Source organism: Hibiscus syriacus, unplaced genomic scaffold, assembly GCF_006381635.1.
Source record: "Hibiscus syriacus cultivar Baekdansim isolate YM2019G1 unplaced genomic scaffold, ASM638163v2 tig00110044_pilon, whole genome shotgun sequence".
NCBI classification, from domain to species: Eukaryota; Viridiplantae; Streptophyta; class Magnoliopsida; order Malvales; family Malvaceae; genus Hibiscus; species Hibiscus syriacus.
This window is the reverse complement of record NW_024062574.1, coordinates 2,495,697-2,516,562: the sequence shown is the minus strand read 5'-3', so window position 1 is coordinate 2,516,562 and position 20,866 is coordinate 2,495,697. Positions and strand designations below refer to the sequence as shown.

The following is a 20,866-nucleotide window of genomic DNA, read 5'->3' as shown; positions in this document are numbered from 1 at the left end:
GTTCTACACGATGTAAACCTTCTTGGTTCCGGTTTCATAATCCTCGTATTAACCGAAGAGATGCTCTCCCTCTCGTCTTTTGAACTACATCCTCAACGTTTCCTTCTTCACAATCGGATTGTTGTTCGTGTTGGCTCCGGTACACCAAACGTTAACGAGGTCAATCAGCTCAGATTCCGTATGGGCAGTAACACATATTTTAAGATCAATGTTCAACATCTTAAGTTTCAATGATTTGGTTCGAGCTAAATCTGTTTGTTGTTCATGGAACTTACTTGGAAACGAGCTGGTTTCAACGATGCCATGACTCATGCTACCTTCCAAGAAACAGGTTGAAGAAGGCGGTGGTATTGATGCCAACAACAATGGCGACCATGGGTCTTTGAATCTCGGAGAAAATCGTCTTTACAGCTTGAAAATGGCGCCGAAGGAGTTTAGTGAATGTTGTTGCTGCGTTGGTTCTCACATGGATGGTTACTTTTCTAGCAAGAGAAGGCAGTCTCGTTTCTGTTTAACCCTTTCAAGCAAGTGAAGATCGAACCCCCTTCTGTCGATCGTCTGCTAGGGTTGAAAAAGATGTTAAGAGAAACAATTCTAACCAGAAAACTAGAAGACAACGACAATGGAAATTATGGTCTTGTTTTGTTGTGTAATAATGGGGAGGAGATCGCATCTTATGCAAGTGGAAACAATTATTCGACCGTTCTCGACGATAGTCGTTCTTGATGATAGTCATCCAACTTATCAAGATATCATATGCCACGGAAACTAATCTCTACATTTCTTGCATGAATCCACTGATGATGAACCATGATACAACAAGATCTTACAATGATAACCCCAGTACAACCCAACATAAGCCTCCATTGTTTTGACATTTTATGTTTTATTTTTCAGCCTCTGGTTAGTCATACGACTCATACATTGAACTTACACAAGTCTTACTGCAAAAACTCTCTTGGATCAGTGACATAACCGGTCAAAGCAGATGCCGCTGCGGTATATGGAGAAGCAAGATATATCTGGCCTTCCTTGTGCCCCATCCGACCCGGAAAGTTCCTGTTCGTTGTCGACACACAGACCTGCGATGGCGATCCCAGTAAAATTCCTGTACGCATGTTCGAGTATGGCTGAAGGTATAGTAAAAAAAACTAATTACCTTAGGTTCGTTCATTCGTGCATGTGTCTTTAGGGCCACCCAAACAAGCACCGCAGCTAGGGCTTGCAGGTGTATCACAGCCAGCTTCTTCGAAAATCTGGGACATCGTCTTTCCACCGGATCCAGGTACAGGGGAAGAGTATACAAGTCCAACCAAACCTACCAATTTTAAGGAGTTAAAACGCACATTCGTTTATCACTACTTGTTCGATTCTAAATGCAAATAGGATAATGTTACTTTAAATGATATCGAGTAAACACCTTTTGTGTAGCAGGGACAAGGAATGTAGGAACTTTGACCTTCTTTCCCTGCAGGTCAAGCAAATTAAAGTTTTTCAGCCACAGCTTGATATTTGTTATCGTCCCTACATTATGCAACAATTCATTGATCTCTCCGGATGAGGAACGGGAATGTATGACTCTTACCGAAGCTAGAAAGAGTTTAGCAGCAGCAAGAAAATCTTCGGTTTTTCCACCAGTACAAGATCCAATATATACTCTGTCAATTTTAACATCTTTGCATTCTCTTGCCAAAGCACGATTATCAGGAGAATGTGGCTGCAAAATACATTTAAGAAATCAGTCCATTGTACAGACAGACACACGGGAAGTAAAACAACGAAGATAAAGATAAAAGCAACTTTTGCGAGATGATCTAAAATGGGGTGACGGGGGGCAGGGCCGTAGATAAAGAGGAGCTCATCACTTGATATGATAGAGATAACCCACCTTAGCCACCAATGGCTCCAACTTTGAGATATCAAATCTGTACTCGGAAAGAAAACTGAAAGCCAGGACCAGAAGATATTAATTGCATAAGGACTCGTCTCGATACAGTTCCAAGCATGAAAAGCTACAATAAATATCGCCCATAGAAGAACATAATACCACATCCTATCTCCATCCCTAATACCTTATTATATAAGAAAATGTGCTCTTTATTAACCATTTAATCACAAAAAATATACCTTGCTTGTGCATCGCTGTAAGCCGGTTCATATGGCAGAGATGTTTTATCCTGTGCAAAGCAAAAGATATTAACCCGTAATGTAGGCGTGAAAGCAGGCAGTAGACGTTAAATGAAATCAACATGGTTCAAAAGTAGATATCGATCCAGGCACTGAATTGGGACAAACATACTCAATGAAGTTTCCCTCACCTCAAGGTACTTAAATGTCGTACTCATACTTACATAAATCGCTCATTTGGCCACGATCTACGTACTAAACGTTGCGATCCAAAACGTGGTACGAACGCGTTCGGATCGTTTCAAAATCGCAATTCGGTACATCGTAGTTTTGCAGCATGGATAAGAGGAGATGCAATCAGAAAAAATAAAGGGATTGGGGGTTTGAGAGAGAAAAAATCAGAGGGGAATAAGAGGGAGAGGGGAAACCATTCGGGAAAACCAGAAAAAAAAAACAGTGAGTTGAAGAACCTTACCTTAGGTGTTGTCATCGTGGCCTCACCCAAACTAGAAGAGCCCATCATCGTTGTAGTCAGTGTTTTAAAAAGCGAAAAGTTGCTCGGGTCTGGGGGCTGTGAAGAGTTTCGGCCATGCGGGTGTGAGGAGTAGAGGATGAAGAAGAGAAGAGGTTCAAAACGACGCGGGGGAAGGGATTAGGTTTAGCATAAATTATTATCTATTTTTAGGTTAAATTTTAAAAGCTTTAGATAGTTTGGTTAAACACTGTCGTTTAATTGGGGTCTAGGGTGGTCCATTTTTGTTCGTGTGGGTTTATTCCTAAAGGAGCCATGCTCATTTTTTATTCAATTTATTTTAGTCCTTAAATCGGATTTATGCATATTAGATTTTGAGTTTTGAATTATTTTGTGTTTATGTTTTGGTCCCTATGTTATTTTACTTGGATTTGCATAACTTTCTACATTTCTAAATTTCTTCTATAATTGATCTCTATCTAAGAAACGGGTACATCGTACCAATTTATATGGTACATCGTACTGGAGCGATCCGAAAGAAGTCTACCCCTCGTACCAAATTTTAGGGACCTAGCGAATTGCGATCCCGTTCCACGTTTCCGTACCGAGCGTACCGCGATCCATGTGACTATGGTCGTACTATCAGATGGAACGACTCCATTCTTTCCCCCTGCTTCAACAACCATATTGCATAACGTCATCCGTTCTTTCATCTACCCGATACAAGTAAGCAGAAAATTAAATTCATGATTTTCCTCCACAAGTAATCATACTATCTCAAACGTTTTTCTAAGGAACTAATGTTAAAAGTTAGGTGAAAATTTGAGGTTCACTTACATTTAAACTTTCAACAGTTGTTCCAACAAACTCCATGGATTTATATGTTGCACCGGCTACAGATATTTCACCAATGATCTGCTCAGCGGGAACCATTTTTAGAAAAACACATACGGAAGAGAATGAATAACAAAAGAATGCCCACAGGAACATAATTATGACTTCAAGCTTGTCAAAATGGAATAATTGCCCAAAAGTATACATCTTACCTGCAAAATCAAATCCTTCGCAAGCAGATAAGGAGGCATTTCACCATCCATTACAAATCTCAAAGTTGGTGGGACCTGCAATCGAATATGCAACAGAATATACCACAAAATTAATCGTAATTTTGTAAGTACCAGCCTTCAACTCATACAAGTTGTAATTTTGTAAGAAAATGCCATGATGGTCTATAAGATTAAACACATGCCTAGAGCAACGAACATGAAGAAGACAGATCATCAAAATCAAATAGCTAAAACTTCGTCAAAAATCCTTCAATGAATTTGGATAACAGAGTTGGAGCACCTTAAAACTCTCATTCAAAAAAAGAACATCTATAACTATATGGTACGCATAATGCTACTAACCGAAAGTAGCCAAATACTAATAGGAAACCAAATGAAAAATCAAAACGCACCAAAAAACACACGCACACGCATGCACATACATTTTTTAATAAAGTAAAACATTAAAGTAAAATTAATAAACCTTTAGCAGAAGATTGCCGGTGCCTAATACAAAGCCAGCATCTGTATTTCCTATTCCTGTAGCAAATTGACCGAATGCTCCGGCAGTACAGGTGTGAGAATCTGTCCCTAACAAAACCTGAAGGCAAAGATAAAAGATAATACCAGCTCGAGAGCCTGACACATGAATTAAAGTTTCACAATTCAGAAATTATGGTAGGGAACCGATACCTCTCCGGGCCTGCAGTGACCCTCTTGGGCAAGTGCAACATGGCATACTCCTTTATAATCAGGGTTTGCCTGCAATGTTGTGAATTAGGATTCAGCTCAATGAGCAAAGAATATACCCCTAGTTCTTCAGAATATCGGACTAGAAATGAGTGACAATATAACGAGTGCCATACCTTAAAATTACCAAGATCTTTTATATCATAAAAATACTTAATATTTTGCTCCGCCCAGAAATCCCTCAAAATATCAACATTACGATTCGCTCGTTCATCACTGGTGAATATGTAATGGTCAGGTATAATAACAACCTTTTCACGGTCCCAAACCTTCAATACCGAAAGGATCGTACACGGTTAATGAATACAGCCACAGCAAAAGACACACAGAACTAACAGCAGTGACATAGCTATTGTTACTTCATGAAATCAAAAATTACAATTTCAGAATGCTAATTATTTTAAGCTAGAGCTCAAATGCGCAATTATGCACAAAACTATCCAACAAGTAAGATAGAAGATGAACAGAATACCTTTGCATTTTCACCAAATTCTTTCTTGAAGATACCAATGGAACCAGGACCACAAACATCATGTGTCATCAAAATATCAACATTAACCCAAACATTATCACCTGGACTCAACTGTGGCTTCTCAGAGGCTCTTGCAAGAATCTTCTCTGTCATTGTCATTCCAGTCTTCACCTGAGGAAAAAGAACCCAACTTTTTCATAAATCAACAAAAACCCATTAACCTATCAATGAAGATTAAAAAGTGAAAATTAAATATAAAAAAAAGGAACTAACAGAGCCAGTGGTAGCTGGTTTACGCTCAGATTGCTGGGGTGCCATGACAGAGACGATTTTCTTCGAAACTTGTTTATTGCATTTCTGAATGGCAATTTGAGATGTTGAGGGAAAAGCAGAAAAGCCTGAACCTTTCTGGCCATAAAAAGGGGTTTTCTTTTTCTTATTAGTCAAAATAACTACACCAATCAAGATCATAAAATGGGTAATTGAAAGCACTGACCTTGTTCCTGATGAATGAAGAAACTGGGGAAGGAGAAATCAACGAGGAAGCCATCAGATTCAGCTCTTAGTTACTTTACCAGGGAAGCGGTAAAAAAGGGACATTGTAGTTGATTTTGTGTTTGTTTCTGGAGAAAAATAAAAATAAAAGAAAGGAATAGAAGCGGCGCGAGCAGAGAGAGAAATACACACGCAAAAGTACACCAGCTCTTCACAAAATGATATACCACTTAAGCACTTTGGATGAATTTTCAAAAGTCTAAGTGTAAACTACATTTTTTGTCACTCGACTTCATCTATATTTCTATTTTTCTCGATCAACTTAAAATATATTCAATTTCATCATTTTTTTTTTAATTATTTATGCTTTGATGACTCAACTGTTAGGTGGCGTTTGGTTCGCTGGAATGTTTTTGAGGGAATTAGAATATGTGAAGGAATTAGAATCTGAATTTGAAACCTGTTTAGTTGGCAGGAAATTGAATTGGAATCCAATTTCATATTCTGTTTGGTTCGCAGACATGTCAGATGAATTTGATTTCTATGATGTAAAATGACAGAATTACCCTTCTTGTTTTTTTGCTTAATTTTAGTTTGTTTTATAACTTACATGTAGTAATATATTATAAAAATTTAAAAAATATTAAATTTTCATTTTATTGATTGATTATTTATTTTAATAAATTATAAAAATTATACTAATAAACATCATAAGTTAAAATCATCCTAATTAGGGATGGCTATAGGTCGGATTTTTGGTCGACCTGACCCGACCCGAGAACAATGGAACCTCCACCCGAGACCCGACCCGAATATCACACTTAAAAAAACCCAACCCGAACCCGACCCGAATATCACACTTAAAAAACCCGACCGACCCGAATATCAAACTTAAAAAACCTCGACCCAAACCCGAATTTAAAAAAAAAATCAACCCAATCCCAAAATTTTTTGAAAAAAAACCCGACCCGACCCAAATATCACACTTACAAAAACCCGAACCCGAACCCGAATTTTTTTTTAAAAAAATTCAACCCGAATACCAAAAGATTAATGAGAGTAGTATGGTCAAATTTCACATTCCCTCCTCCAAAGAATTTCAATTCTATCATGTTATGGGAAATTTACTTTCCCTCCCTTGATGGAATTGGATTCCAATTCCCCCTTTGAAAACTTGAACCAAACATGGAAAAGTGGTAGAATTAGATTCTAATTCCCCTTAATTCCAAAGGATTCCAACGAACCAAATGCCACCTTAGTGTCTAATGGTAGCACCAAAACGCTGTGTTCTGAAATTTCTTATTCTAAAATTTTCTTATAGTTTTAGATAAATTACTCATTTAGTACCTAAAACTATCAATTTTAGTCTATTTTAGTATCTAAACTTTCAATTTTTCCAAATTATATCTAACATTTAGTTTTCATTTCATTTTAGTATTACGATGCTCAAAATTTAACAATTTTAACACCTATACTATAAGTTTTAATCCGTTTTAGTACCTAAACTTTTAATTTTTTTCAAAACTTAATGTTAAATTTTGAACGAGGGTACTAAAATGAAACACAAATTAAAGTTTCTAACGAAAAAGTACTAAAATGAAACAAAAATAAACTCTACATATGGTTTTGAAAAAAAAGAAAACTTTAAACACTAAAGGGTCGTTTATTTATTGCTGAATGGAACCATTCAGTGTTGAATGCTGAACCGTTCAGCATTCAGCGTGTTTGATTCTCACATCTGAATGAAGACTATACTGAATGAAACATCAAAACACTGCTAAATGATTCAGCATTAAAGTACATTTTGAATCATTAAGCACCCGGTATTTTACCATAATACATATTTTTTCACATGTCTTATTAAACAATCATATCTTATAATATAATAAATCATTATGAAGGTAAAATGAAAATATTCATAATTCAGATTGTACATTCAGAACCATTATCAAACAACATGTCACATTCAGAGCCAATTCATACAGAGCCATTGAATCATTCAGGCCATTGAATCATTCAACGCTTAATCATTTTATTTTATCAAACAGCCCCTAAAACAAAACCAAAACTAATACTCTAGGTACTAACGTGTAATTTACCCTATAATTTTATCCTTTTTCTTCTCAATGGCTGAAATTTGTCATCCTTTATAACCTCCTTATAGTTCGAATATGAAAAAAAATATTTCATATTAGTAAATCAAAAGGGAAATTCGGATTACGACACAATATCGTCGGACAAAACTTCCCTCGAAGACATGGTCATATGAATGCTAATGTCGTTAAACGCTATGTTGTTAAGGTAATGCAAGATTCGGTTTCCATCTTGCAATATTTGTGCAGTGTTGCTCTCGTAGTCTTCTTTGTCGAAAACTCCCTATTGCTTCTCGAGGTAAGCCTTTGCGGTTCCGGTTCCATAATCCTTGTATTAACCGAAGAGATGCTCTCCCTCGATCGTCTTTCGAACTACATCCTCCATTTCCTTCTTCATAACCGGATTGCTCGTCTTGGCTCTGTATACCAAAAGGGGCAGTAACCATTTCACTTTTCTTGCTCCATCTTTTCCTCCACAACTATTCCGGTTCCACGATAAGACCTTCGGGGGCTCTTAAGAATCCCATCTTAACCACCTATATTACCTTAAACGCTTCCATCATCGCTTTGGTTTTCATAGCACATCGATTACCTTCCAGGGTACACGTTTTCACAACTGTGCTATTTACGTTACAAATCTTCCGGTTGGCACCACTGGTCACCTACTGTATCAAGAAATACGCTTTCTGGTTGCACCTTTTGTTTTCTTTCGGGTTGTAAGGATTCAAGAATACAAGTTTGAGATTAATGGCTTTCAGAAATGCAGTTCAATGCAAGTTAACAATAAACGAAATCACAACGTATGGATCAAAACTCGATAATTATATCGAAAAGATTGAAAGCAATGAGTCTAATTATACAACAAAAACAAGAACTTAATTCGTTAATCATTAGACACAAGTATGGAACACAGACCTCATTGTTCCATTCTCTCCATTGTGACTACTTATAGCTTCAGCTATTCTATTCTTGTTTCTTAACGGATTCAGAAGACGTTGAAGCTCCCCCCATTGGCTGGCTTACGCTAGCTTTAGCATCAGCAAGAAACTTTGGATCCGGCTCATGCTTATCCGCAGGTTCCTTCATTGCCATATATATATAGAATGCAATAACAATATTGACCGAGATAACAGCAACGAACCCGCTTACCAGTGTCATAGCATGGGGAGATAAATTTGATGAACCTATTACGGGAAAAAAAAACATGTTTCTCGTTCAATTAACTGAATTATATAGCATAAAAGAACAGATCAACAATGAAACCCGATGTTTTCACAGTATTTATACACACTAATATTAGAAAAAGGTGGTTTTCAACTACTTTCGAATGTTATTCTGCAAAAATTGCCAACGGCCAGTCCACTAGGTGCAGGATTAAAATGGATAAACTACAAAAAACCATCATACGGATTTCACACCTTCGCGCATCTAAATTATTCAACAGTAAAGAGCTCTAAGCTTCAAAAGTGACAGTGTTCGTGTTTACTTTCTCGTAGACAGATTACTAAATTATGTTCTTATTAAGGCACTCACGGGGAGCTTTACACTAACCGGTTCCGATACAATATAGCAGCATACAGATTTCACACCTTTGTGCATCTAAATTATTAAACTCAACAAAGAGCTCCACGTTTCGAAAGTTATAGTGTTTGTGTTTACTTTCTCGTAGACATTACTAAACTATGTTCTTATTAAGGCACTTATTGAGCTCTAGACTAACCAGTTCTGATACATAAGCACTGATCACTGTTTTACAGATAACATGTAGTTGAAATTTCCAAAACCAGTAGGGTTCAGTTGTATGTTTAAGCTTAAAACCAGTAAAGAGATGAATCACTCAAACACGGGGGACTTAGACTAATTAGTCCATGCAAGTTTAAACTCAAATCCCACATATCCCAGATTATGGCCTACTTAGTAATCCCTTCCCTTATCCCGGACTGTGGTCTCTAATTAGTTCATGCTGTTTCCTTTGAGACACAGCATCCGACAAGTTTCAGTTCAAACTTCAAATCCTAGCATCTTTAACCCCTTCGACCTTCACTTATACCAGACTATTGTCTAATTAGTTCAGAGATTACATCCAACAAGTTTAAGCTCGAAACCTAATAACCACAACCCCTTCTCTCATATAGGACTGTGGTCTAATTAGCTCATGATATATCCTCTGAGACGAGGCATACGACAAGGTTACGTTCGAACTACAAATCCTCACATAGGTTTGTAATCATAGATTTGTGGTGTCATTTCATTCATACATACCCATTTTTTTAACACTCAAATGGAAATAAGCCTCTGCCCAATCTGGACTGTAGTATTTGCCCATACCTGTCCAGAATTTCTTGTCCAAAAAAAAAAAATCCTCACATAGGTGACCCCTTCGCTTATACCGTACTAGTGTCTAATTAGTTCCAAGGTGACATCCACCAAGTTTACGCTGAAAACCTAATATCCGCAACCCCTCCGCTCGATCCGGAATTAAGTCTAATTAGTTCATGCAATCTTCTCTAAGAGATGATATCCGCTCGAACCCGAAAATCAGTAACCCTTTCTCTTGCCTCAAACACCAGTCTCATTTGTTAACATAACATAATGCCAAAACTAGGTTAAATGCACCCAGAAATTAAAATAAAATAGGAAAATAATAAAAAATTGAAGCAACCTAATAGATTACATAAATAGAAAACAAACAATATTCAACTTCTAAATTAAAATTAAACAAAAAAAAACCTTTTTTTTGAGAGACTAAATATAGAAAAAAGGGGGAATTAATGGGTCTTACCAGGAAGTAAATTATGATTAAAACCGTACAAGATTGCAAGAGGAGCTATCCACATGAACATTGATGCGATGAAGAATTTCTTAATTACTGAAGCAGACATTTTTCAATCTAAAAAAGGGGGCAAATCAGACGAAATCTATTGAATACATATAATTTATCATCGATTCTAAGAAACTGAAAATTAAGGGCTTCAAATAGCGGCCGTCGCCGTCGCCGCTAAATGCCTCAAATAGGGTTTCGAAAATTACCTTATTTAATTATCTGGTCAGTCGGAAACTCGATGGCGGAGAGCCGATATTGGGTCAGTAAACTTTTAAAGGAGATTTTAGAAAATATTTTAGGTAAACTATGCGGATAGTCCCTATTTTTTAGGTTTTAACCGAATTTGGTCACTAATTTAAAAATTAAGGGGAAATAGTCTATAACGTTATTGATCCGTTTAATTTTAGTCCCTCATCTATTAATTTTTGTTAACCTCCTTTTGCTTAATTCCATAACATGGCTAAGGGACTAAAATCGAACTGGACTTAACAGCTGAGGGACTAAAATCGAATGAATCAATAATGTTAGAGACTAAAATTGAACATATTGATAATGTTGGGACCATTCCCCTTTAATTTTTAAATTAGTGACCAAATTCGGTCAAACTGAAAACATAGTGAACTATCTGCATAGTTTACCCAATTTTTTTAATGTGTATAACTTTAGCCCTAATGACATTTTTGACCCCCTAGTTTTTTAAAAAATTACTTTAGTCCTTTTTTTTGAATTTTTGGTTTAGTTGTATATGAATTGTGGTAGTAAACTTTAACCCAAATTCTAATGTTTAGTTTAATTGGGAAACAAAAACCTATTCTTCACGTTTCTTGGAAAACAAGTTAATTTTCTTATAAATTTTATGCGCAGAAACTTTTTTTCCTGACTACTTTTGTTTTCCTTTTCAAATTTCAATGACGGTGCAAGCTACCATGACAAAAAGAAGAAAGGAATCGCCATTGACATCAAGGGTTGATGAACTTCCTGCACATATCTTGAGATCAATCTTCCACAGGATAAATTTCAATGATCTTGTTCAAGCCAAATCCGTTTGTCGTTCATGGAACTTACTTGGAGACGAGCTTACTTCAAAGATGCCATGGCTCATGCTTCCTTCCAAGAAACAGGTTGAGGAAGGAGATGGTATTAACGTTAACAACAATGGCTACCATGGGTTTTTGAATCTCATGGAAAATCATCTTTATAGCTTGAAGACGACGCCCAAGGAGTTTAGTGAATGTTGCTGCATTGGTTCTTCACATGGATGGTTGGTTTTCTTGCAAGAGAAGGCAGTCCCGTTTCTGTTTAACCCTTTCAAGCAAGTGAAGATCGAACTCCCTTCTGTCGATCGTCTGCTAGGGTTGGAAAAGATGGTACGAAACGTTGATGGTGAATTCGAACTTAATTACTCCAATGTCGTAAAAGGATCTCGTAGGTTTATGTTTAAGTTGTGTCATGGGAAACAGTAAGTACGAGAATGTTTAATTCAGAAAGCGATTCTGAACGACAATGGAAACTGCGGTCTGGTTTTGCTTTGTAATAATGGTGAGGAGATTGCATATAATGCAATTGGAAGCGATTATTGGACTGTTCTTGACGTTCTTCATCCACCCTATCAGGATATTATATGTCATCGAAACCGTCTCTATGCTTTGAGCGACAAAAACAGTATCAAAGTCTGGGATTTAAACATCGGAGGCAACCATGTCGTCAAAAAGTCCGACTTCGTTTATGCTTTTCCCGAAAAGTCGCTTGCCGAAGAAAAATCGTTGAGAGATGTTTGCACCTGCAGGTTTTACTTGGTTGAATCGTGTGGGGATCTTTTGTTTGTGGTGAGGTTCATTGGGGATTATGTGGATTGGGATGGGACATTGCTACATGAACATGATCTTTTGACAGAAGCCAGCAATCACCCTAAGGTTTGTCCTTTCAGGATCTTGTTCCATGTTTACAAGAGGGATTTTAATGAGCTCAAGTGGGTGGAGATGGATACTTTAGGTGACCGCGCTCTGTTCTTGGGCAGAAATTAGTCGGTTTCGGTGTCTACTAGGTGTTTTCTGAACTGCGAAAAGGATTGCATTTATTTCAGTGATGATTGCTGGGAGAGGATGGAAGAAGATTACTTGTATGGAGAGCTTGATATGGGGATATACAACTTGAAAGGTGGAAGCTTGAAGCCAGTTTTTGAATTTTCTTCGGACAAGATTCAGCCAGACCCAGCCATGTTTGAATCCTAGACAGTCTGCAACTATTTTTTTTTTGGCATGAAATATAATTTCTTGTACTTGAAGCAACAGCTTAGTATTAATATGAATACTGATTCTTTTGGTTCTACTTTGTTCATATACGTTTAATTTCCTCTGCGTTTTCTTTTTGTTTGATTCATTTTTTTTATGAATACAATCTGCAATGGAAGATATCTTTTCGCTCTTAAATTGCAAACGATTTCATATAAACAAATATAAGATAAAACAACATAGAGATTCCGAACACTGGGCTGCCCCGTGCCGATATACAACCGAAAGTGCACAGGGGGAACCATTCCAGGGCCTTCAACTAACAAAACATGGAATACTCAACGTATCTACTGCAGCTCTTCCATCCCTCATCTATCGGACTTGTGAATACCGATCCATACCGGTTATGCAAAGTTCAAATGCTTGCGGTGGCAGAGATACAAGCCAGGGTGTGCCCCTAGTTCCTGATGCAAGGGTTTCACCAGGCCCTGGTGCAATCTCAGCCTCAACATAGTTATGGTCACCCGTCAGCTTAGCATGTGGAGTACAAATGAAAGATGAGGGGGAAAGCATTTCCCTAACCAAGATTGCTGTCGTTGCACTCACATCTTTCCGGGACAAACCAACAGCTCGGCCACTTAGTACTGCTGGAGTTGGTGGCATAATCTGTGAAGCTCATTACCTTCCAAACCGGTTGTTTCGATCTTCTCTAGAAGAGACATGAATGATTCCATGGTTCTGTTTTGCTCTAAAGTCCATACCATGGAGCTAAATGGTACAACTACTCCAGCAGGAACATGAAACGAAGTAGGCACCCCTAGGTCAATGTAGACCTTATCAGAAACTGCCGCCAAGGAAGCTAAACAACCACAGGCGGCGGCCTTTGCCCCTGATGTTTGTGCATCTGCAAGCAGTTTATGCCCTGCAGAAGAACTACCCTGACTGGAGTAAGGGGGCTTTAATGGCCAATGTCGGATGAACCTTCAAAATTTTTAAGCTTTAACGGCCAATGCCAGATCGAGTGCATGACTTGTGTAATAGCGTTGGACACATATTCGAATGTAATAGTGTATGAAGTATGAACCACCATCTTCTGTCTCTTGTTTTCAGCTGAAACTAAGTCGCCATCTTCATTGTGCTTAGCCAATTCTTCAAATTGGTTTTGTACAAGATGTGTAACATCAGCCTGGAAAAAAAAATCAATAGAACAGATTAACATGATTTACGAGTTGTCTAATGGAATCAAAATTTCAGGAGAAAATGCACTGCAAGGTTGAGTTCTGTCGGGACGCTTTTACGGAAACTTTCGATTCGTAACCAACTAAACTATGTATATTACAACACTGCAAAATTTATGAGATCAGAAAGTTGCTCACAAAATTGTATAGGAAATGCAAACCAGAAAAACAAGGGTCCAAGGAAACTGAAATATTAATAGTACCAAAGAACACCGTTAAGAACTCACTGCAGTTGGATATCAATGCTAGAAGTTGCAGAAAATAAGGCTCGTGAGCGGCAGGATTCGAACCTGCGCGGGCAGAGCCCACATGATTTCTAGTCATGCCCGATAACCACTCCGGCACGCCCACCTTGATGAAATGAAGGTGACTAAGTTTTTATTATTTATAATAGTTTGATTTTTCGTTGTTGATATTTGTGGATTCTTTTTAGTTTTTGGATGACTGCTGGAAGGCTGTTAAGTCTCCAAGTTTAAGTCTTTCTCTCTCTCTCTCTCAGTTCAGCCTCCTCCTACAAACAAGTAAGCACGACACTATCCCTACTCTCTTCTCTTCTAATAATCTCTTGAAACTGCAATTTTCTTCAGTAATGTTTCAAAGTATTCTTCTTTCTTAATGTTTGTCTGGTTCAAGCACCCGATATGTTATTGCTTTAGACTTCGACTTCGAGTTTTTCTCTATCTTCTACATCAAAAAGCCTTTCTTCTTCATGGGTTCCCTTCAAAATCCTTGCTTGTTGAGCTTTTTCCATTGAAAATCTTACTTGCCATTTTTTTGTAATAAGCCAATGTAAATATATACACAGTGTGAGGATAATGAAGGTCATTGAAGAATTTCTACAAACGCCTTATCTACACTTTTTCTCTCTACATTTCATACATTTACCGGTGCCTTTCTCGATCATTGTTCTTATTCCTAATGATCCTGGTTCTTCTTCTTCAATCTATATTTTAATTCAAGGTTTCCTTTATGAGATCTTTCAATTTCATTTGTAAATTACTGCCAATTGTTACTTTTTTATGATTTATGAGGTTTTTTTGTTGAAATAAAATATTAGAGGAACCATTGTTGATATTTTTCATATCAATCTGACAATTTGTGGAATGTAATTTCTTTTTTGTTGATGTAAATTGAGATTTTAATCCTATTTCAAATATGATTTTTTAATTTTAATTTGATTGGTTTAAACAATTGAAAAAGAATTATCAGCTTGTTTTGAGCTTAGTTTGGCATTTGTAGTAGGGTTACAGAATTGTTGTTTAGGAAATTATGGTGAAAATATCCATTTTTGGGTAACTTCAATTAGAAATTTGATATCTATTTGACTTTGTGGTTGTAGTCAGCTCGAACCCGAAACCGGAGTGTTTAACCATATCATAAAGCACTAAGGACTATTTGTGGGTGCTTTCCATCTGATCAACAGTGTTCATCCCCAAAAGTTTTTCTATGGTTTTGCAAAATTCCTCTGAAATATTCACCCTTTTTGCTTTTACATGCTCAACTTCTTAAGTGATCTTAGAGAGCCATGAGACATTTTACAAACCACTTTGTAGCTTGTTTAAGGCTTAAGGTGTATGCATGAAATCCGAACCGGTTATTCAACAATTTTTACATTTTAATAACTTTTTGTTAAAGCCTTAAGCTTGATATAACCTTAGTTTGCTTTTTTGTGCCACCACTTGTTCTAGTCAGTGTATTGCAGCTTGCCGATGACCAGTTTGTTGCTTTGCAGACAGAGAGAATTCTTCATGTGTATGATTTCATATCTGAAGTGAATAATTTAATAACATGGCTTCCGCACTGTTTAGAACGATTCAAATCCACTCGTCTTTGCTCTACCCAACTGTGTTATTTAGCAGAAGGAATGGTGTTCTTTACTGCACGATGAAAAGTTCTCAATCTCAAACTGCTACACAAGAAAAGCAGCAGGCTCCCAAAGTCAAAGTTCCACAACATGCTCTGAAGAAAACAGTCGATAAGATCGCAAGAGACTATGAGGCAATCATCGGAATAGAGACACATGTCCAGCTTTCAACTCTCACCAAGGCTTTTTGTAGCTGTCCTTACAATTATGGATCCCAACCAAATACCAGTATCTGCCCCATTTGCATGGGGTTGCCTGGTGCCTTGCCGGTTTTAAACTCGAAAGTGATCGAATTCGCGGTGAAATTGGGACTTGCGCTTAATTGCAAGCTATCTCTAAACTCAAAGTTTGATAGAAAGCAGTACTTCTATCCAGACCTTCCAAAGGGTTATCAAATATCTCAATTTGATATCCCAATCGCAACCAGTGGTTACGTTGATTTGGATCTCCCTCTTGAGTTCGGTGGTGGTCATAGGAAGTTTGGCATTACCCGGGTTCACATGGAGGAGGATGCAGGGAAGTTGCTTCATTCTGGAAATGGGGCACAGGTAATTACTTCTCTAACATGGTAAATTGTTTTTTCCTCTTCTGGAAATGTAATTTGATTCCTTTGCTGGTTATGTTTTGCAGGTTGATCTAAATAGAGCAGGGGTGCCTTTGCTTGAGATAGTTTCTGAGCCTGATATGAGAACCGGAATTGAAGCTGCTGAATATGCGGCAGAATTGCAGAGGGTGGTTAGATACTTGGGAATTAGCAATGGAAATATGCAAGAAGGCTCACTTCGCTGTGATGTAAATGTATCAATTCGGCCAATTGGACAATCAGAGTTTGGAACAAAGGTAATTAGTTGCTTAAAATACTTTGCCTGAATTAATGAGATCCATGGTTAAGAGTTGTTGTGGTTAAGATTTAATACTTTGCTCTGAGATAGTTGCATCATTCTATCACATTTATAGAGCAAAGCAATAGCATGGAGTTCGTAAAATTTTCAGTATCTGACATGGATAATCTTATATTGCAATTGCAGGTTGAAATAAAAAATTTGAACTCATTTTCATCAATTAATAGGGCAATTGATTTTGAGATATCGAGGCAGGCACTACTTCTTAGTCAAGGTCAAGGCGATCAAATTGTACAAGAAACTCGTCTATGGGAAGAAGGCGCCCAGGTTAGACTGCATTTCAGTATCAAGTTAGTGCTACCCTAAGATATATGATTGACCCTTTACTTCGTCGTCACTTATGTACTCCACAAAACTTTATTCCCTTTTGTAGAAAACAGTTACGATGAGGAAAAAGGAAGGACTTTCTGATTATCGATATTTCCCTGAACCAGACCTCCCCGAAGTTATTCTCACTCAGGAATATGTCGATAGCATTCTCAACTCTTTGCCAGAACTTCCCGAAATGAAGCGTCGTAGGTATGAAATATGGGGCTGAGCATGCAAGATGTTCTTTTCCTGGCAAATGACATGAATGTAAGTCCTCGAAGTACTATTTTTTGTTCATAATGGCTGGTAATTTATCCGAATGCGAACGGATATGTCTAAGAAACAAAAAGGAGAGCTCCTATTGAAGTCCCCTTGTATTGTTGACATTAACGGAAACATTAGAACTTTAATGTTTTAACATGTTGTAGCTTCCTGTTCTTAAAATTATCTTGTTTGGGATCATAAGAAAATGATCTAAATTGGTTTTCTTTTCCACGTTATCCATGTCTTAGGTTGCAGAATATTTTGATGCAACTCTTTCAAGCGGTGCCGACTTAAAGCTGGCTGCCAACTGGATCATGGGTGATATTGCTGCCTATGTGAAAAACGAAAAGCTGACCATTAATGAGATCAAACTTACACCAGAAGAGCTAGCGGAGCTGATAGCTTCCATTAAAGGTGGGACTATCAGTGGAAAGATTGGAAAAGAGGTAAAAGCTTTCTTTCTTTTACCGGGTGAAACAGTTCAAACTTCCGAGCCTGGCAGCTGTTTGATTTGCAGATACTAAACAAATGAGTGAGAAAGGGGAAAAAAAAGAAAGTCGTTTCGGCTTATTTCAGTATAAAAACCTTTTTCTTTGTTAGTGATATCGTTTTTAAACAATTCCTCCTAAAACATGCAGATACTGTTTGAGCTGCTAGCCAAAGGTGGAACCGTCAAGGGACTCATAGAAGAGAAGGACCTCATTCAGGCAAGTTAACGCATCGACTCCTTTAAACTTGAATGTCCGTCTCTTAAGATTAACCCAAAGTGAAGTTTTGGTTGAACTGAACCCAAATGAGCAAACATTGAAATGTTTTGGTGAAAGCCGTAACTTCCAGCTTGAATGTTGAAGTTTTACCGCTTCTCATTAAATGAGCATCTGAATGGTAACTTGGAGTAGCTCTAAGCGATATAAAGAGGAGGACATGGCATAAGCCCCAATCCAAATAATCTGATACCTCATATCTTTGATATTTTGTATTGAAAAGATGGTTTACTAGAGATTATGAAACATATGTTCCAACATTTGCAGATAGTTGATCCTGATGAGATCGGGAAAATGATAGATAAAGTGATGTCAGAGAATCCGAAGCAGCTAGAACAATACCGTGGCGGGAAAACTAAGCTACAAGGCTTTTTTGCTGGCCAGGTACGTTAAATTTACACAAGTTGCATTTCATTTTCTTGTATGAATTTATAGGTAGTTCCCTTTTTGAAAATAGTGACCATTTGCAGGTAATGAAACTATCAAAAGGCAAAGCGAACCCTGGCCTATTGAACAAAATCCTTCTGGAGAAATTAAACGCGAAAAGCTGAAGGTTTTATAGGTACGTATCTCTGCATCTGTCCTTTAGACGAGTCGTTTGATCTCTTAAACAAGGTTAGAGATACAAATCCTGACGTTGTGGACGGAGAAAACGAGTAGTTATACCAAAAAACAACTTATGTATACAAATGCATGTGCACTGATACATATTTGCTTTTGAACTACGTTGCCATAACTTTTTGTTTTTCATGCTGTACTTGTGTCCAAAACATATTCGAACGTAAGTATAGACTATGATCCTCCAAATATATGGAAAAACTTCGAATATAATGAACGTTCCCGTCTCTGATCGATACTAATATTTGACATTCACAGGCTAACAGCCAAATGAGCCATGTGTGTTGATACAGCAACGGCAAACACCAAGGTGGAGGAACATATTGAAGTCTGAGTCATTTGCCGAGTTTTCAGTACTGAGTTCATATAATACTTTGCACCATTTTGTAGATTAAATTAAATTAGATCCTTTCTTTTGTGTATCAATTGGAAGGAACAAATGGTGTTTAGACCAACAGATGCCCCTTGTATTTTGACTGATTTATTTTAGCAAATAAGTAATGTCTTTGCTCATAAGATGATGCTTCCCAAACTTTTATAATCATTATTTGATATATTCAACTTTTATTATTTAATATCCGGTACCTGTTGTTCTTATTTGATATTTAATAACACTTAAAAAAATTATGAACTTATATAAACTTGTCGAGTCCGGATCTCATGCTCATCTCTAATTGTGATTACTAACCATTATGTATGAACTTGAATAACAGTATCTTTTATACTTTCAAGTACTGTGTAAATAAGCTTAGTTTGAATAATCAAGGTTTTGTTTGTGATCGTTTATTTATTTTTGAAGATGTTCATGTTCGGTTTGAATTCGTTTGTTTATTTTTAAATGTGTTTTTTTCGTTTAGCATTCGTAAACAAGTTCATTTATAAGTTTCGTCAACATGTTCATTTATATGCTTAGAAACTAGTGAAAATTAAAAATGGTAATATTATATAAATAGTCCTTGAGCGCCTTAGGCTACAATTTGAACTCCAAAATCTATTATATGTTCAATTCAATCTCTGTCTTCATCAATATTTAAATTTAAAAAAACTAAAGGAAAATAATAACGTGATAAACGAGTCGATAAACAAACTTATAAATGAATTTTTAAACGAGTTTGTTTGTAAATATAAATGAAATGAATACACTTATGTTAGTGTTCATTATTTTATTAAATGAACATAAATATTTTATTCATACGTGTTTATTTAGTTTAATAAACAAACGTTATACGAACAATTAATCAATTGGACTATTCTTATTTGAGACCAAATTCGAGACTTTAATCTTTATTTTTTTTGGAATTGACCAGGTCTAGTGGATTCACCAAAATTAGCAAAAACAAGCAGAGAGCGGTGATGAAAACCCCAGAAATAGCTCAAGGCTATCAATCACAAAATCAAAGCAAACCATTTGTTAAAATGGTAAACTTTCATGAAAATCTCACCACCACCACCAAAATGGCAGCCTCATATTACGTGCCATTGTTTCCACTTGAACCTCAACCCTCTCTCTTTCTGGCGCGTTTTTGCTGCTGGTTTGAGGGCCATTAATGGTGACTCCACCGGCTCGGAAAGTATTGGTGGTAGCTGACCCTACCCCCCATTCCGCGGCGGCCCTCCAATACGCACTTTCCCATGCATTGCTCGAACAAGACGAGCTCATCCTTTTCCATGTCGAGAATCAATGCACATGAGCACGTTGTCTACTTTCCTGAGGCGGCCGAGCCTTGCTTCGGGCGCCGGTCCCAGTGCCATTCCCCCGGTGCCCATTTTCGGGCCCGATACGGCTTACGTGAATTTTCTTGAGCAGATGAATACGCATGCGAGAATATACCTGTGCGTATAGAGAAAACTGACATGGATCATGGTAAAGATAAGGCTCATGTCATCCTTTCTAAATCCAAAGATCTTGGAATTGATCTTCTTATCATTGGCCAAAAACGAAGTCTGTCTTCAGCCATCCTTGGGTGAGTTCCATGTCCTTCTCCTCTATCTCCTTTCCTTTAAAATTCGTAGTCGACGATAATTAGCTTCGGTTATAATTCATCCTTTTTAATTTGAACGAAAATGATATCAGTTACAATGGCCATGCGTGATAGGCATTTTAAGTGCATAGATAATGACTCTTAAATGCTCACCATGGTTTTATGCCACTATGATTAACAGTTTTTTTGTCTAAATTAAAAGAGATAAATAGCGATCGACTAACTAATCTATCATCTTTTTTACTTGTTCGATCGCTTTTAATCATTATCTCTTCTGCTATACATTAACAAGTATAGAAGCTTTTGATTTAGATAGAAAATACCGGTTATGGTGGCCTAAAACCGCGTATGATAATCATTTTGAGTGCATACATGATGAACTTATTAATCAATTACAGTTCATTCCTTTTGATTT

The 20,866-nt window shown here is 37.2% G+C and overlaps 3 protein-coding genes, 1 non-coding gene and 1 pseudogene across 4 annotated transcripts; 2 read left to right on the top strand and 3 right to left on the bottom strand.

The window, feature by feature from the left end:
• Positions 1–875: 875 nt before the first annotated feature.
• LOC120213907 lies at positions 876–5,483 on the bottom strand (annotated as a pseudogene).
• Positions 5,484–8,258: 2,775 nt separating this feature from the next.
• LOC120213906 lies at positions 8,259–10,576 on the bottom strand. The gene is made up of 3 exons (XM_039211953.1): positions 10,486–10,576; positions 10,238–10,345; positions 8,259–8,639 (listed from the first exon to the last, which is right to left on the bottom strand). The coding sequence occupies exons 2-3, from the start codon at positions 10,335–10,337 to the stop codon at positions 8,419–8,421; spliced, it is 321 nt and encodes a 106-aa protein (XP_039067884.1). The 5' UTR covers positions 10,338–10,345; positions 10,486–10,576; the 3' UTR covers positions 8,259–8,418.
• Positions 10,577–11,187: 611 nt separating this feature from the next.
• LOC120213682 (F-box protein At2g05970-like) lies at positions 11,188–12,510 on the top strand. Its single transcript, XM_039211746.1, has 3 exons — positions 11,188–11,646; positions 11,764–12,248; positions 12,363–12,510. The coding sequence occupies exons 1-3, from the start codon at positions 11,188–11,190 to the stop codon at positions 12,508–12,510; spliced, it is 1,092 nt and encodes a 363-aa protein (XP_039067677.1).
• Positions 12,511–14,017: 1,507 nt separating this feature from the next.
• On the bottom strand, positions 14,018–14,099 carry TRNAS-AGA. Its single transcript has one exon. It is a non-coding gene; the product is annotated as a tRNA-Ser (tRNA).
• A 102-nt stretch (positions 14,100–14,201) lies between these two features.
• Positions 14,202–18,952, top strand: LOC120213904 (glutamyl-tRNA(Gln) amidotransferase subunit B, chloroplastic/mitochondrial-like). Its single transcript, XM_039211951.1, is given in 11 exon segments — positions 14,202–14,269; positions 15,481–16,160; positions 16,243–16,452; positions 16,641–16,781; positions 16,888–17,038; positions 17,041–17,090; positions 17,336–17,533; positions 17,726–17,794; positions 18,119–18,235; positions 18,322–18,413; positions 18,736–18,952. Coding segments are annotated over 9 exon segments (1,641 nt in total). The 5' UTR covers positions 14,202–14,269; positions 15,481–15,536; the 3' UTR covers positions 18,403–18,413; positions 18,736–18,952.
• Positions 18,953–20,866: the final 1,914 nt, after the last annotated feature.

Excerpts from the sequence above, each read along its gene's own strand:
- LOC120213906 (XM_039211953.1), bottom strand. The coding sequence starts at position 10,337 with ATGTCTGCTTCAGTAATTAAGAAATTCTTCATCGCATCAATGTTCATG. Across the intron at positions 8,640-10,237 it reads TAATCATAATTTACTTCCTG|GTTCATCAAATTTATCTCCC; the intron begins GTAAGACCCATT and ends TTCCCGTAATAG.
- LOC120213682 (XM_039211746.1), top strand. The coding sequence starts at position 11,188 with ATGACGGTGCAAGCTACCATGACAAAAAGAAGAAAGGAATCGCCATTG. Across the intron at positions 11,647-11,763 it reads TGCTAGGGTTGGAAAAGATG|AAAGCGATTCTGAACGACAA; the intron begins GTACGAAACGTT and ends TGTTTAATTCAG. Across the intron at positions 12,249-12,362 it reads AGGGATTTTAATGAGCTCAA|TGATGATTGCTGGGAGAGGA; the intron begins GTGGGTGGAGAT and ends CATTTATTTCAG.